We start from the raw sequence: 15,619 nt of genomic DNA on the forward strand, positions 1-15,619 counted from the left end.
GACGAGGAGAGGGTGCGGAGCGAGGGGAAGACCAGTGGCTAGGAGAGTTCCCAAGGCAAAGAAAGCGTCTCTAAAGAGAAGGGGCGGGGCCATAGGAGGGGGCGGGGCAAGGAGCTGGCTTGGGAAGAACAGCTCCCCCAGGATGAGGGGGAAGGGTGGGTCTATAAGGGGCGAGACGAGGAGCAGAAGCCGAGCGAGGAGCAAGCTCCAGGCGAGAAACAGGAGCGGGGACAGGGGAAGCGCGGGGCGTGGGGAAGGGGCGGGGAAGGTCCGGAAACAGGATCCGGAGAGGGGCGGGTCTAGAGGCAGGACCCGGTACCTGGGCAGGGCCCGAGCACGGACAATGGGGCGGTGCGAAGAGAAGTGGGGGGCGGGGCAAGAAGTGGGGGCGGAGCCACGTGCAGGTTCGCGACCAGAGGAACTGGGGAAAATAGGTGGGGCGCAGCTAAATCGAGAAACAGAAACCGAGACCCAGTGAAGAGTAGCGGTGGGAGGCAGCGCAGGGGCAAGAGGAAAGAAGTGTGGGGCAAGGTTAAGGGGAGAGGCCAGGAGGCCGGACGAAACCAGGAGTAGGGGCGTGGCCAGGAGCAACAGGAGGGGCGAGACCTGGAGTAGTAGCAGAGGCGGGGTCCAGAAGTGTAGTAGATGCAGGGTCTGGGGCAGGGCCGAGTTCTGGAGCAGAGGCGGAGCCAGGAACAAAAGCAAGGGTGGAGCCTGGAGCAAGAGCAGGAGAGGAGCGAGGAGCAAAAGTAGGAGTGGAGCGTCTGAGCAGAGGCGGGGCCAGGAGCAGGGACTGGACGAAGCACCGGAGCGAGGCGGGATCTCAGAAGGCGCCTACCAAGAACAGTCTTGCAGGCTGGTGACCTCCGCATTCTCCAGGTTGAAGCCACGTTATCCACTGCCCCGAGATGTCCCCTGCTGGCCCTGCGTGGCCGAGGCTCCGAGTCCTGCAGACGCTGTGGGCACTGCTGGTGGTGCTGTTGGCACCGTGGAGGTTGTGGGCGATAAAGAATACCCAGGAGTGCACCTGGCAAGTTGTCCTGAACAACTTTGAGACAGTAGGCAAGAAGGACGCGAGCGATCGTTTCGTCGATCAAGAGCCCTTGTACACAGTGGACAAAGTGTTCAGCCAGCTAGTGGACGCGCCCGTCGACCCGGACGAGGTGAGGGGACTGGTGTCAGGCAAACGGGAGAGGTCCTGGACCTGCACCCCACTGGGCTCTGGACATTTGCCCACCCTCTCCTTGCAGACATACCTGGGCTTTCCTTACTACCTGAAGATCAACTACTCCTGCAAGGGAGAGGTGAGTGGGTGCAGAGGGGGTGGGTTCATTCTGTTGGGGCCTCAGTTTCTCCATCTCTAACATTTGAATAGCGGTGGCACCACCAGACCCTAGGGACCTTAAAGATTCAAGAAAATTCCCAGTATCCCACGAGGCACATAGTTGGTGCTCAAGTAAGCTTTCTATTTCCATGTTTTAAAATTGACGTATAGGGTCTTACCTGGCGGTCCAGTAGTTAAGACTCCGCACTTTCACTGCAGGGGACACGGGTTCCATCCCTGGTCCGGGAACTAAGATCTCGCACGCCCCACATCGCGGCCAAACAAAACAAAATAACAACAACAAAACACTTTCCTCAATAAAGTGAAGAAAATATTTTTCGAAAATCGAGATATAGGGCTTCCCTGGTGGCGCAGTGGTTGAGAGTCTGCCTGCCGATGCAGGGGACGCGGGTTTGTGCCCCGGTCCGGGAGGATCCCACATGCCGCGGAGCGGCTAGGCCCGTGAGCCATGGCCGCGGAGCCTGTGCTCCGCAACGGGAGAGGCCACAACAGTGAGAGGCCCGCGCACCGCAAAAACAAAAAAAAAAAAAAAAAAAATTGAGATATAATTCACATACCATAAATTCACTATTTTAAAATATACAGTTCGGGAATTCCTTGGCGGTTCAGTGGTTAGGACTCTGAGCTTCCACTGCAGGGGACACGGGTTCCATCCCTGGTTGGGGAAATGAGATCCTGCAAGCTGCGGGATACAGTTCAATAGTTTTTTGTATATTTACAAAGTTGTGCAACCATCACCGTTATCTTGTTCCAGCACATTTTTTTTAAAATTAATTAATTAATTTATTTATTTGGTTGCGCTGGGCCTTAGTTGCAGCATGTGGGCTCTAGTTCCCTGAGCAGGGATCAAACCCGGGCCCCCTGTATCGGGAGCGAGGAGTCTTAACCACTGCGCCACCAGGGAAGTCCCCCCAGCACATTTTTATCACCTCAAGAGGAAACCCTGTACCCCCATCCCTCCAGCCCCTGGAGACCACTAATCTACTTTTTTCCCCTATGAATTTGCTTATTCTGGACATTTCATATAAAGAATGGAATCAGGGGCTTCCCTGGTGGCGCAGTGGTTGGGAGTCCGCCTGCCGATGCAGGGGACGCGGGTTTGTGCCCCGGTCCGGGAAGATCCCACATGCCACGGAGCGGCTGGGCCCGTGAGCCATGGCCGCTGAGCCTGCGCGTCCGGGAGAGGTGCTCCACAACGGGAGCGGGCATACCAGAGAGAGGCCAGCGGACCGCGCACCGCGAAAAAAAAAAAAAAAAAAAAGAATGGAATCATACAATATGTGGCCTTTTGTATCTGACTTCTTCTCAAGGCTTATCCATGTTGTAGCATGCGTTAGTATTTCCTTTTTATGGCTGAGTAATAATATTCAGTTGTATGGATGTGCTACATTTTGCTTATCCATTCATTAATTGATGGACATTTGGGTTATTTCCACTTTTGAGGGGGGATATTACGAATAATGCTGCTATGAACATGTCTGTACAAGTTTTTGTGTAAACATCTGTTTTCAGTTCTCTTCACTATATACCTAGGAAAGGAATTGCTGGGTCATATGTTAACTCTGTTTCTCTTCTGAGGAACTGCCAGCCTGTTCTCCAAAGCAGCTACACATCATTTTATATTCCCATCAACAATGTATGAAGGGTCCAGTTTTTTCTATATCCTCACTTGCTCTTGTTCATCTTTTTGATTGTAGCCATCTAGTATGTCTAGTATCTAGTATGTGTGAAATGGTATCTCAGCGTGGTTTTGACTTGCATTTGCCTCGTAACTAATGATGTTGAACATCTTTTCATATGCTCGTTGGCCATTTAACTTCTTTGGAGAAACGTCTATTCAGCTCCTTTGCCCATTTAAAAACTGGGTTATTTGTCTTTCTACTGTTGCATTGTAAAATTTCTTTTTATATACTGGATACTAGTTCCTTATCAGATATATAATTTGTAAATGTTTTTCACATTCCATGTCTTTTCACTATCTTGATGATGTCCTTTAAAGCACAAAAGCTTTATGTTTATTGAGGTATAATTCACATATCATACAATAGCACCAAAGTTTTTAATTTTGATAAAGTCCAATTTATCATTTTTTTCACTTGTTGCTGGTGCTTTTGGTGTTGTCTAAAAAGGCTTTACCTAACCAAAGTCACGAAAATTTACTTCCATGTTTTCTTCTAAGAGTTGTTTGTTTGTTTTAGCTCTTACGTGTAGGCCTACGATCCATTCTGAGTTAGTTTTTGTATATGGTGTGAGGTAGGGGTCCAACTTCTACATGTGAATATCCAGTTATGCCAGTACCATTTGTTGAAAAGATTATTCTTTCCTCATTGAATTGTCTTGGCACCCTTGTCAAAAATCAATTGACCATAAATATAAGGGTTTATTTCTGGGTATAATCCTATTCCGTTGCTCTAAATGTCTATCCATATGCCAGTACGACACAGTCTTGATCACTGTAGTTTTGTATTAAGTTTTCAAATTGGGAAGTTTGAGTCCTCCAACTTTGTTCTTCTTTAAGACTGTTTTGGCTCAAGTAAGCTTTCTGAGGACAGTAGAATGTTGTGGTCTAGAACTGAAGTTCTGGAGGCTACAGACCTGGGTTTGAATCTGCCATTAGCTAACGTTACTTGGAGGAAGTATAGCATGATAGTGAATCCTTTGGGCTGTGGAGCCAGGCTGCCTGGCTTCAAATCCCAGCTCTGCTACATAATAGCTGTGTGATCTCAGGCAAGTTACTTAACTTCTCTGTACCAAAGTTTCCTCATCCTTAACAAGGGTCCAATAATGATCATACCCACTTCATAAAATGCTTAAATAAGTGTGAAGCACTTAGCACAGTGCCTGGTTCATAGACAGGGCTCAGTGAATGCTAGCAACAAGTTTCTAGAGTGTGACCCTGGGCAGAGAGTTTACTCCATGAGCCTTCTCTCCTTATCTGTGAATTCCTTTTTCTGTTCATGCAACACCTGCTCTGAGTCAGATCCTCTTTTTTTTTCACAACGGGGTGGGGAAGGCAGTACAATGATAAACAACGTGGCCAGGTTTTTCTTCTGGATGCAGTCCACCAGGGAAACAGACAATTGGCAAGTAAATACATAAAATAATTTATTACAGTAATCAGTGCAAAGATGAAAATAAAATGAGGTGATATGTCAGAAAGGAGGGTGTTAGCTGGGGTGGTTGGGGAAGGTCTCTGAAAAGCTTGAGCAGAGACTGGAATGATGAAGAGGGACACACATGCGGAGAACTGGGGAAAACATCTGGGCTGAGGGAACAGCCAGGACGGAAGCCAGTGTGTATGGGGAACCGACCAGAGGCCTGTGTGGCTGGAGGAGAGTGAGCGAGGGGGAGAGTGGGAGGAGTTAGTGAGGACCTGGCTTTCCCCCTGAGTGAGGTAGAGCCATGAGAAGGTTCTGAGCAGAGGAGGGATGTGATGGGACTCAGGTGTTCACAGGCCTAATGGGGGGCAGGGCAGCAGCAAGGAGACAGGGAGGGGGCTGATGCTCAGTCCGGGCAGGAGTTGAGGGTGGACAGCACCAGTGTGGTCAAGGCCACTGTAGCCCTGACGGGGAGGAGGTCCCCGCCCACCAGCACCTGCTACCCTGTGATTGGAAACCCTGAGGCAGGACTGGGGCCGGTGTAGGGGACAGGATTGAAAGGGCCCCGGCCTAGGCATTCCTCAGGATGAAGGCCTGTGCAAAAGGGGTCAGACCCGTTAAATCTCCCGCCTGCATCTCACAGCTGCCCCCACACCCCTGCCCACAGTGGCTTGAGCACAGCTGTCTCTTGGGGATGCCTCCAAGCCTTTGCTAGTGCTATTCTAGGGACTTCCCTGGTGGTCCAGTGGGCCCTCCCAGTGCGGGGGGCACGGGTGCAATCCCTGGTTGGGGAACTAAGATCCTGCATGCCGCACGGTGTGGCCAAAAAAAAAAAAATTAGTGCTGTTCTATACCCTAAAACACCTATCTTCTCCTTCCATCTCCGCTCAAGCCCTGCCCTCCCTTCTTAGCCCAGCCAGGATCCTGGCATCTCTGGGAGGTTGTCCCTGGCTGCCCCGTCACCCTCTTCCCCAGTTCCTTTCTGTCTAACTGCCCCATCCCACCCTCAGCCCCAGGCTGGTGGCGATGGCAGAGACTCTAATTTCTCTGGGTAGGGGGTGGGGTAGAAGCCTCAAGAATGGGACTTGAAATCCCTGAAGTGAGGGAAGAGGCTGCTAGTATTTTGGGTGCCAGGCACTCCCACCTTTACGTGTTTGCTTATCCCATGCTGTTTTTCCCCATGCATTCCCTACATCCAAATTCTGTCTGAGGACCTTGCTCTGGACTCGCCTCCTCCAGGAAGACCTCCCGACTCCCTCCACAGCCCAAAGCACTTCTGCTCGTCTCCTAGCCTGGCCCATCCCCTGCCCCAGCCCCAAACCTAAACCATGTTCTCTAACCTTCCCTCAGTGGAGAGTCTGCTCTCCTGACCCAGCCCCAGGGAGAAGACAGACTAGTAAAGGTAGGGTCAAGGCAGCGGGACCCACAGGCTATCTTAAGGACACACTTGTGGGGCCATCTCGCCCTCAGTCCTCTGAGGCCCTGGTCCGCAAGGGCCACCTGACGGGGCTGAAGCCGGTGGTGCTGGTCACCTTCCAGTCCCCAGTCAACTTCCATCGCTGGAAGATAGAGCAGCTGCAGATCCAGATGGAGGCAGCCCCCTTCCGCAGCAGAGGTGGGCCTGGAGGGCTCCTGGAGGGGTCACAGCATGGCGGGCATGTGGGGGCATTGCCAGGGACCTCAGCAGGGTTCATGACCTTGCGGGGAGGCTGGGACCATCAAAGGGGCCTCTGACCTGGTGGGCGTGGGGGTTTGTTGGGGGCCTCACAGAGGTGTCTGACCTGGAGGGGGGCCTGGGGAGGCGTCAGCAGGTTGCTTGGCCTAGATGGGACCACACAGAGGCCCCAGTGGGGTCCATGGCTGAGGGGAGGCGTGGGGAGTTGCAGGGGGATCCCAGTGGTCTGTGGCCTCGGGGGCTTGCTGCTGGAAGGCCCCAGCAACCTCAGTACCCCCTGCCTGCCAGCAGAGAGGTGTAATGCAGAGGAAGTGTGTCTCATGAGCTGGTACACACCCATGCCCATCAAGAACGGCAGCGTGGTCATGCGCGTGGACGTTAGCAGCAACGGCCTGGGGCCCTTCATTCCCAATAAAAGGTGCCCTTTCCCAAACCTGGGGCGGGGGGTAGTCTCTGGGAAGGGCTTCCTAATCCCCAGATCCCCAAAGAAGACAGGAGGAGCCCAAAGGGAGGGAACTGGACAGGGAGGTGGCAGTGAGCTGTAGCAGGAGCTGGAATGCATGCCCCACACCCACCTCCAGGTTTCAGGTGAATATCAACGGCTTCCTGGAGAGACAGCGAGACAACACACTCCAATTCACTGTGGGAAATGAGGTGAGGGGGGCCCGGATGGTGGGAAGGGTAGAAGAGGGGGTTAAAGACAGTAGGCTGGGGCCCTGATTACTTGCCAAACGAGCGGCAGGTTCCATTTACAGAGCATTTACTGCGTGCTGGGCCCCTGGCGACGTGCCCTGCTAAATGCACAGTCACATTAGGTCTTGACAGTGACCTGTGAGGGAAGGTACTCCCACACACCCATTTTAAAGAGGAGAAAACTGAGGCCCCAAAAGGGTGGAGCCATTTGCCCACAGGCTCTCGGCATGTACACATGGAACGAGACTTGAAACTGTGTCTGCCTGACTCCTGCACCCATATTCTTAACCACAGTGCATTCACTCATTCATTCATTCATTCAGCAGGCACTTCCTGAGCACACAGTGTGGCACCATGGGAACATAACAGTGAACACACAGACCCAAACCCCTGTCCTCTCTTAGAGCTGACATTCTAGTGGGAGAGACAGACAGCAAACCAGTACACATGAAATCAGGTAAATTCTGTAGCAGGTTAAAAGGTAGTTAGTGCTCTGGAGAGAATTCAGAGTGAGGGGAACTGGGTCTGTGCAGGAGGGGACGGCAGTGTTGAATGGAATGCTCAAGAAAGGCATAACTGGTGGGAATTCCCCAGCAGTCCAGTGGGTAGGACTCTGTGCCTTCACTTCGGAGGGCCCAGGTTCGATCCCTGGTCGGGGATATAAGATCCCACAAGACCCCACAAGCCGCGCACCGTGGCCAAAAAAAAAAAAAAGGCGTAATTGAGAAGCTTGGCATTTGAGTAAAGGGAATCATGTGGCTACCAGGGGATACAGAGGGAGCAGTCTGTGCAAAGGCTCTGAGGAGCGGGAGACCCATGTGGCCAGGAGAGAGTGGGTGAGAGGGAGAGTGCTGGGGGATGAGATCAGAGAGGCGATGGGGCAAATAGACGGAACCGTGGGAGAGGGAAGGGAGGGACGTGTTGAGCAGCCCTCCTGCCCCTGCCCCGCAGCTCTTCAATCTGATACCCCGGTACTTTGTGAATGTCCCGTCGAGGCCCTTGTGGTACACTGTGGACCAGGCACCTGTGTTCATCCTGGGCGGCATCCCTGAGGAGAAGGCCATCCTGCTGACTGACACAAACTTCAAGGACTTCTTTCTCGTGGAGGTGAGTTGATGTAGGGCAGATGGTGGTCTGGGCCTCAGCTCCTAAAATGGTGGGGGGGCCTGGGACCAGAGAAAGGTCCCCAAAGACCTACCACCAATGAGAGGCAAATAGCATGAATGAAAGACAAGACTGCAACCAGACAGCCTGGGTTCAGGTCCTGGTTCTGCCACCTCCTGGCTGTGTGATGTTGGGCAAGTCACTTTACCTGGGCCTCAGATTCCCCATCTGTAAAATGGGAGCAATACTTATATTTACCTCACAGACCATTGCAAGGATGGTATAAATTAATGTCAGCCGGACACAGAATGAGCACTACGTGAGTCAAAGCTATCATTACTTATAGGTCCACCATTTCTAATTCTGAAATCCAAAATCTTTGAAACGGCGTTTTCAGAAGTTTAGGGCTAAAATGTATTTGTTGAGAAACTCCGACCTGAACTAACAAAGGCTACTTTTTTTAGTCTTTATGCATTCCATTTAGTGTTAATATTCAGATGCTGCCCTGCGGAAATATTAAGGAGTTTGATTATGGGGTGTTGCCCCAGACCCCACTGGGGTTTGGATGGTATATATGTGGCATCTTACCTTCTAAACTGGAAAATTCTGAATTTCGATACACGTCTGGCCCCTAGGGTTTCAAGTTCAGCATTGTGAGCCTATATTATTCCCGGAACAGGGAAGGAGTGTCTGAAGCAAGGTTCTTTTGGTGTGAACGACAAACACGTTTGAATTAACTGCAGCTGTAGGCAGAACTGCAAACCAGTTTGGTTTAAGCAGAGACATGGATTTAGTAGGTGTGCCTAACTGCAAAGCCCAGACACAGCTCAGCCTGCAGGCCTGGCCTGATTCAGGGCTCACAGGAGGACTCCAGCTTTCGGTTCCACTTCTTCTGGATTAACTCCATCCTCAGTGTGATTCGTATCATCCCAACTCCCAGGCAGAGAGAAAGGGAGCGTCTGTTTCCCAAATAACTTTAAAAACAAACAAACAAACAAAAAACCCTGAAATTTGTTTGCTTTGTCCTGATTGGCCCAGCTTGAGTCATGTGTCCCAAAAGAATGGAATGTGACAGCTGGCTTAGCACAGGTCATGAGATCCATCCCAGTGAGGACGGCAGCCGAGACAAGAGGCAGAGAAGGGATGGTTCCCCCAGAGTGAAATCAGGCTAGCTTTGCCACGGGTTGGGGGGGCATGATTTCTGACAACCCCATGTGGACTAATGTTCTCTCAGGTCCCTCTGGCCATGAATTCCGGCTTCTACTGATCTCATTTCATTGACAGTCTCCCCGTCCTGGGTCAGCTCTCTCGGTTCTGGCCCAAGTCTTTCCAGACCTTGCTCAGTTTTCACGCTCCTGACCCAAACACACCCACAGGAAGTATGTGGCCGATGTGGATTCTGCTGAAGAGATTTGGAGGACTGAGAAGGCGGTTTATGTCATGAGAATGAAAAGTGCAATTTGAACTTCAGTCATCCTTGTTCTTTTTTTTTCTTTTTAATTTATCAAGATGAAACATAAAATTCACCACTTTTTTTTTTTTAAGATTTTTTTGATGTGGACCATTTTTTTAAACTCTCTATTGAATTTGTTACAACACTGCCTCTGTTCCATGCCCTGGCCCTTTGGCCTCGAGGCACGTGGGATTCCAGCTCCCCGACCAGGGATCGAACCCACACCCCCTGCACTGGAAGGCGAAGTCCCAACCACTGGACCGCCAAGGAAGTCCCTAAAATTCACCACTTTAAAGTGAACCATTTAGTACCATTGATTACATTGATACTGTGCAACCACCAGCTCTTGTTTCCAAAAAGTTTCCATCACTCCAAAATCGAAGCCTACTTATTCTCATTCTTTAATCACAGGGATTTCCCCCATATTGTTGTCTCCTCTCTGTTTTCCTTCCTCTTGTTTCACCTCACCACTCCCTTCTAGACGGCCCCTAGGGTCCCATAGGAATCCTCCCCCTACACGGCTCTCTTCGGCCCTGAGTTGGTCAGGTTTAGATGCTGTAACAGGAGTTCCCTGGTAGCCTAGTGGTTTGGATTCTGGGCTTTCAGTGTCATGGCCTGGGTTCAATCCCTGGTCAGGGAACATCCTGCAAGCTGGGTGGCCAAAAAAAAAAAAAAAAACCCTGTAACAAAGAGACTCCTGAGAGAGAATAGCTTAAATAGTTGCTGTTGCTCATTCCCCAAACAGTTCAGAAGTGAGAAACCGCAGTCCCTTCTATTTTCCTGCTTTACCATCCTCTAGGCCCCAGGTGTTGATCTCATCAGTGTGATCAGAGCTGGGTCATGCCTACGTCCATATTCCAGCCAACTGGGAAGGAGAAGGAGCAGAAATGAAGGGCAAGCTATTTTCTCTTAAGCAAGTTTCACTTCCACTCACATTCCATTACTGAGGAATTAGTTGCTTGGCTACATCCAACTGCAAAGGAGGCTGGGAAGTATAATTTCTATCTGGGTGGCACATGCCCTGCTAAAACTCAATTACCAAAGAATATGGGAGAAAGGGATTTGGGAGCCCAACTAGCCACCTGCCAAAAATGGAAGAGGAAATTTGTAAGTTTGTGTAACCAAAATATTCAGGACTTCAGGTCCGGCTTGACCCAGGATTTCAAACAATGTCACCAAGACTGAGTTGCTCTCTCTCCATCTCTCGGACCTGGTTCCTCTGTATTGACTTTATGCTCAAACATCTCTGTCCTTGGAATTGCAAAGGCTGCATCTCAGGCCCACATCCAGTGGGAAAGATCTTTCCCATTACCCTCTAACCCCCAAATCCCAAGATTCCTTCCACTTGGTGTGGCTCACCATTTGCTCACCTTGACTCAATCACTGCGGCCAGAGACACCCACCATGCTGCTTTTTGAGTTAAATGAGTCAGAACTCTCAAGCTCTGCTCAAATAAGAAATCCAGCTGACTCACAGCTTTTCTTTTTCTCACGTATGTGGGAGAAGGGAGATGTGATGATCCTTTTCTGGTTTAACAAAGAAAATTTCCAAGTATTTCTTCCAGAAAACAGAGGCAGCACTTTAAATATTAACAGGGCAATAGATGAAGTATGACAACCAATCAAAATGACACATTGAGAGGGTAGAGGCTAGTTTCACCGGGCACAGCAACAATGTCTGTAGTCTGTAGAAATCTTTTGTGTGCTGAATAGGGTAGGGAAGTGAGAATGTACTTGTTACCCTTAACTTGATGAAATTTCCCTCAGCATCAGAACTTAGAGTGTTACTTTGATATATGCTTTTTATTGGAAAAGTTAGTGAAAAATTCCACTTTTTAGTGGACAATTTCAATCAAACACAGAAGTAGAGAATTGTATAATGAACCCAGCTTCAATAATTAACATTTTGCCTTTTTTTTTTAATCCCACTATTTTTTTTTCCCTGGAATATTTTAAAGAAAATTCCAGCCATCATACCATTCACCTGTAAATTCTGGAAATAACTGAGGAAGTATCCCTAACACATGAGAACTTTTTTTTGGGCTTCTCACTGTTGTGGCCTCTCCCGTTGTGGAGCACAGGCTCTGGACGCTCACGGACCCAGCCGCTCCGCGGCATGTGGGATCTTCCCAGACCGGGGCACGAACCCGTGTCCCCTGCATCGGCAGGCGGACTCTCAACCACTGCGCCACCAGGGAAGCCCCACATGAGAACTTTTAGGAAATAAAACTACAATGCCATTATAATGCCCAGCAAAATTAACAGTAACCCCTTAATAGCATCTAACCCGGTCATAGTCAATTTTCCCCAATGATCCAAAAATGTGTTTTACAGTTGCTTTGTTTGAATCAGGACCCACACGTTGCATTTAGTTGTTACGTCTTTTAATACCCTACATTTTTTCAGGCAATTTAAGAAACCAGGCCTTTTGTCCCATAGAATTTGGCTGTTTGCTTCTTCACAAAATCGATTACAACTTGTTCCTCTGACCCTATGTATTGGTCTGCTCAGGCCGCCATAATAAAATACCATAGACTGGGTGGCTTAAACAACAGAAATTTATATTCTCATAGTTCTGGAGGCTGGAAGTCCAAGATCAGGGTGTCAGCAGGGTTGGTTTCTCTCCTGGGTTTGCAGAAAATACCTTCTCACTGTGTCCTCACATGGCCTTTTCTCTGTGGGCATGAGTGGAGAGAGAGATCTCAGGTGTCTCTTTCTCTTTTTATAAGGACACCAGTCTGATAGGATTAGGGCCCCACCCTTATGACCTTGTTGAACCTTAATTATCTCCTTAAAGGCCCAAATACAGTCATGATGGGGGCTAGGGCTTCAACATATAAATTCTGTCCATAACACCCTATATTGCCTATAAACTGGTAGTGAGCTCTAGAAGCTTGGTTAAACTTAGACTCAAAAAAAAAAAAAAAAGAGGGCTTCCCTGGTGGCGCAGTGGTTGAGAGTCCGCCTGCCGATGCAGGGGACACGGGTTCGTGCCCCGGTCCGGGAAGATCCCACATGCCGCGGAGCAGCTGGGCCCGTGAGCCATGGCCGCTGAGCCTGTGCATCCGGAGCCTGTGCTCCGCAACGGGAGAGGCCACAACAGTGAGAGGCCCGCGTACAGCAAAAAAAACAAAAACAAAAACCAGGGAATTCCCTGGTGGTCCAGTGTTTAGGACTCCATGCTTCCACTGCAGGGGGCCCAGTTCGATCCTGGGTAGACTCAATCTTTTAGGCCCTTCATTGGTGGTACTTTCCCACTGTTAGTGATATTGCCAGTGCTGGTGATCGGTCATAAGTTCAGATGGTGTCAGCCTGACAGCCAATCGTGTTCGAGGTAGAATAGGATTATTACAAGTGTGCCTCGGGCAAACTTAGAATCTTTTGGATCCACGTGAGAACAGCCCTGACTGTGGCCCGGGGAACCGGGACTGCTGAGCACTGTTGAGCATGCTGTGTACTGCCCAACTCTAGGGAGCACAGAAAGCCCCAACTGCCTCTGGCCTGGGTCACCTGCTGGCAGGGGAAGTTTGGCCACCAAGATGCTGCTGCAGTGTGCGCAGGGAGGGGACCCTGGGGGCAGCCGCATGTGTTCATTCCAAGCAGTTGTCAGAGCTGGTGCCTCGAGGCAAGGGAGGACACGGGGGGCTGAGACCAAGGCCACCTGCTTACCAGCGGCTCTACTCCCTTGCAGTTGAGCATTGACAGTTGCTGGGTAGGCTCCTTCTACTGCCCCCAGACCAGCTTCACTGCTACCATCTATGATGCCATCGCCACCGAGAGCACCCTCTTCATTCGGCAGAACCAGCTCATCTACTATTTCACGGGCACCTATACCACACTCCACGAAAGCAACCGTGGCAGCGGTGAGGGGGCCCTGGCCGGGTCACATACCCGTGTGTCCTTGGCATCTTAGGCAAGGGGACCTGCCTGTTGGAGCCCCAGGGAGGGCACCTCAGTGAATCCATCACTGGAGACGCCTGGGAATGGAATTTCCAGGAGTGGGGAGGAGGATGCTGGAGGGACTTCCCAAGCTCCCGAAGCATCGCTGCCGCCCTGCAGGGGCCTCCTCCTACCCTCTATATGCTGGGGTGAGGCTTTCACCCAGACCTTCCCAGGAGCTGTGAACCGAGGGCAGAGAGAGGTGTGAGAGTGAAGGGAGGGAGCAGAGAGCAAGACACACGGGTGCACGCGCACTCACACACACGTGCAGAGAGAGAAAGACAAACCGGAGAGAGTTGCATACCAAGTGAGAAATGTGTGGGGCTGGGGAGTGGCAGAGAGTCAGATAAAAGACGTACAAAGAGAGAAACAGAGATGGGCCGTTGGAGAGGCAGTGCCATGAGGGAGGTTGATCACAGAGGAAAAAGAGAGACTTGATTCAGCCTCATCTGTTAAATGATACCAAAGCCCTAGTTCTTCTCACCTTCTGCCCCTGCCCTATCTAAATGAAAGATGTCAACTTACAGAGTCACAGAAACTTGTACTGTAACCCATATTTCATTAGTTAGTAAGTGTTCCCAACAGCTTTATTTTTCTCCCTTTCTTTCTTAGGGCACTTTGACAGTGGGAAGGACCAAGTTAAAAGAGATTTAAGTCAAAGACGGGTGTTTATTGGCTTAGATAGCTGGAAAACTCAGGAGCATGTTGTTTTCAGGCACAGCTGGATCTAGGGGCTCACTGCAGCTGTTAGGCCCATCTTTGTGGTACTGCCCCCACTCCATCGAGCAACTGCAGGCTTTTATGCCGGGGATGGAGGTCGGGGGCAGGAAAGAATATCTCTTTGTTAGTGGTTGCAGGCTGAGAACTGTCTCTGATTTGCCCAGCTTGGTCACATGCCCAGCTCAGAATCCATCCTCTGGCCAGGGGAATAGAAGAGTGGGGTCAGCCCAATCTGAACCTTGTGGGCAGAGTGTGAGCGGAGGTGGGAGGATTTTCGCAAAGGCAGCTGGGGCCCTATACCAAGGGCCCCTCAGACGCCACACTGAACAGTCACTCCAGTGGGAGAAGACAGATAACAGGCTCATTAAGGCCTGGAAAATGTGGATGGGGGCCCAGGTGCCAGGCTCAAATGTCTGTGCTGGCCCCCACAGGGAGATGGGTCCGTGTCCTGGCTAACGAGTGCATCAAGAAGTTGTGCCCTGTGCATTTCCATAGCAATGGCTCCGAGTATGTCATGGCCCTCACCACTGGCAAGCACGAAGGTTACGTCCACTTTGGGACCATCACGGGTAAGGTTGGTACCTGGTACCTCCGTACCCTATCACTTCTAAGAATTCTGACCCCAGGCCCTCACCCCTCACCATATTCCTTCAGGAGGGGTCCCAGGCTGGAGGTTCTCCCTGTGAGTCGATATGGGCTTACGCCTTTGTAGGGGCAGGGCTTGAGGTGTGTTATGTATCTTTCACAATGTGTTTGGTTTCAAAGGGTAGAAGCCCAATTCAAAAATCACTTAAGCAGGGACTTCCCTGGCAGTCCAGTGGTTAAAACTCTGGGCTCCCACTGCAGGGGGTACAGGTTCGATCTCTGGTTGGGGAAATAAGATACTTACATACTGCACGGTATGACCAAAAATTTTTTTAAAAATCGTCTAAGCATAAAAAATGTGTAGACATATAAGTGAAAAGACCAGGATCCAACGTCAGGCATAGCTGGATCCAGGGGCTTACAGGGTATATCCTCAGGACTCTGTCTCTTGGCAAGGTAGTATAGCATAGGGATTATAACACGGGTTCTGGAGAGAGACTGCTCTAACACACCAACTCAAGTCACTGGCGGCTCCGGATAGGTGACTTAACCTCTCTTTTTGGTCTCATATCCTCATTTGCAAAATGGGGCTGATAGTACTAACTAGTACCTGCCTCATCGTGTTGATATAAAGATTAAATAGACCTATATAGGGTCTTAGGAGAGTGCTAGGGACATGGTACTATTCAAGGGTTTACCATTGTTAGCCCTGTGATTTGGCTTCATTTTCAGGTGGATATTCCCCTCACGAGGGTTAGAGATGGCCTCCAGGAACTTGGGGCTCACATCTCCCACCAGTCTGAGTCACCCCGAGAGAGTGAGAGTGGACTCTTCCCCACTGTCTCTAGCACAGATCCCAGGGTGCACTCTGATTGGCCCATTCTGGGTCACATGCTCAGACCTGAGCCAAATACTGTGACCAGAGACAGACATACTCTCTTTTTTTAAACTTTTTTAAAGAATTTATTTATTTATTTATTTATTTATTTATTTATTTATTTATTTATT

General features: G+C 50.2%; 1 protein-coding gene across 14 annotated transcripts in view; it reads left to right on the forward strand.

The window, feature by feature from the left end:
- Positions 1–313: 313 nt before the first annotated feature.
- Positions 314–15,619, forward strand: part of CATSPERG (catsper channel auxiliary subunit gamma) — a 27,641-nt gene continuing 12,335 nt past the window's right edge. For 4 of the 14 annotated variants that reach the window (XR_003427372.1, XR_003427369.1, XM_027079424.1 and 1 more), the window contains exons 1-7: positions 315–1,304; positions 5,914–6,058; positions 6,410–6,536; positions 6,700–6,772; positions 7,763–7,918; positions 13,059–13,230; positions 14,458–14,595. Coding sequence is in view for 10 of the 14 variants with exons in the window: in XM_027079424.1 (XP_026935225.1) it covers positions 909–1,304; positions 5,914–6,058; positions 6,410–6,536; positions 6,700–6,772; positions 7,763–7,918; positions 13,059–13,230; positions 14,458–14,595 (1,207 nt within the window). In the remaining 4 variants the exon portion in view is untranslated. Of the gene's footprint in view, positions 1,305–5,913; positions 6,059–6,409; positions 6,537–6,699; positions 6,773–7,762; positions 7,919–13,058; positions 13,231–14,457; positions 14,596–15,619 lie in introns of all 14 variants that reach the window. The other 10 variants (XR_003427370.1, XR_003427371.1, XM_027079425.1 and 7 more) reach the window with 8 other exon arrangements.

The sequence above is a fragment of the Aethalodelphis obliquidens genome, unplaced genomic scaffold (genome assembly GCF_003676395.1).
Source record: "Aethalodelphis obliquidens isolate GAN/ISIS:26980383/991018 unplaced genomic scaffold, ASM367639v1 scaffold43, whole genome shotgun sequence".
Taxonomy (NCBI): domain Eukaryota; kingdom Metazoa; phylum Chordata; class Mammalia; order Artiodactyla; family Delphinidae; genus Aethalodelphis; species Aethalodelphis obliquidens.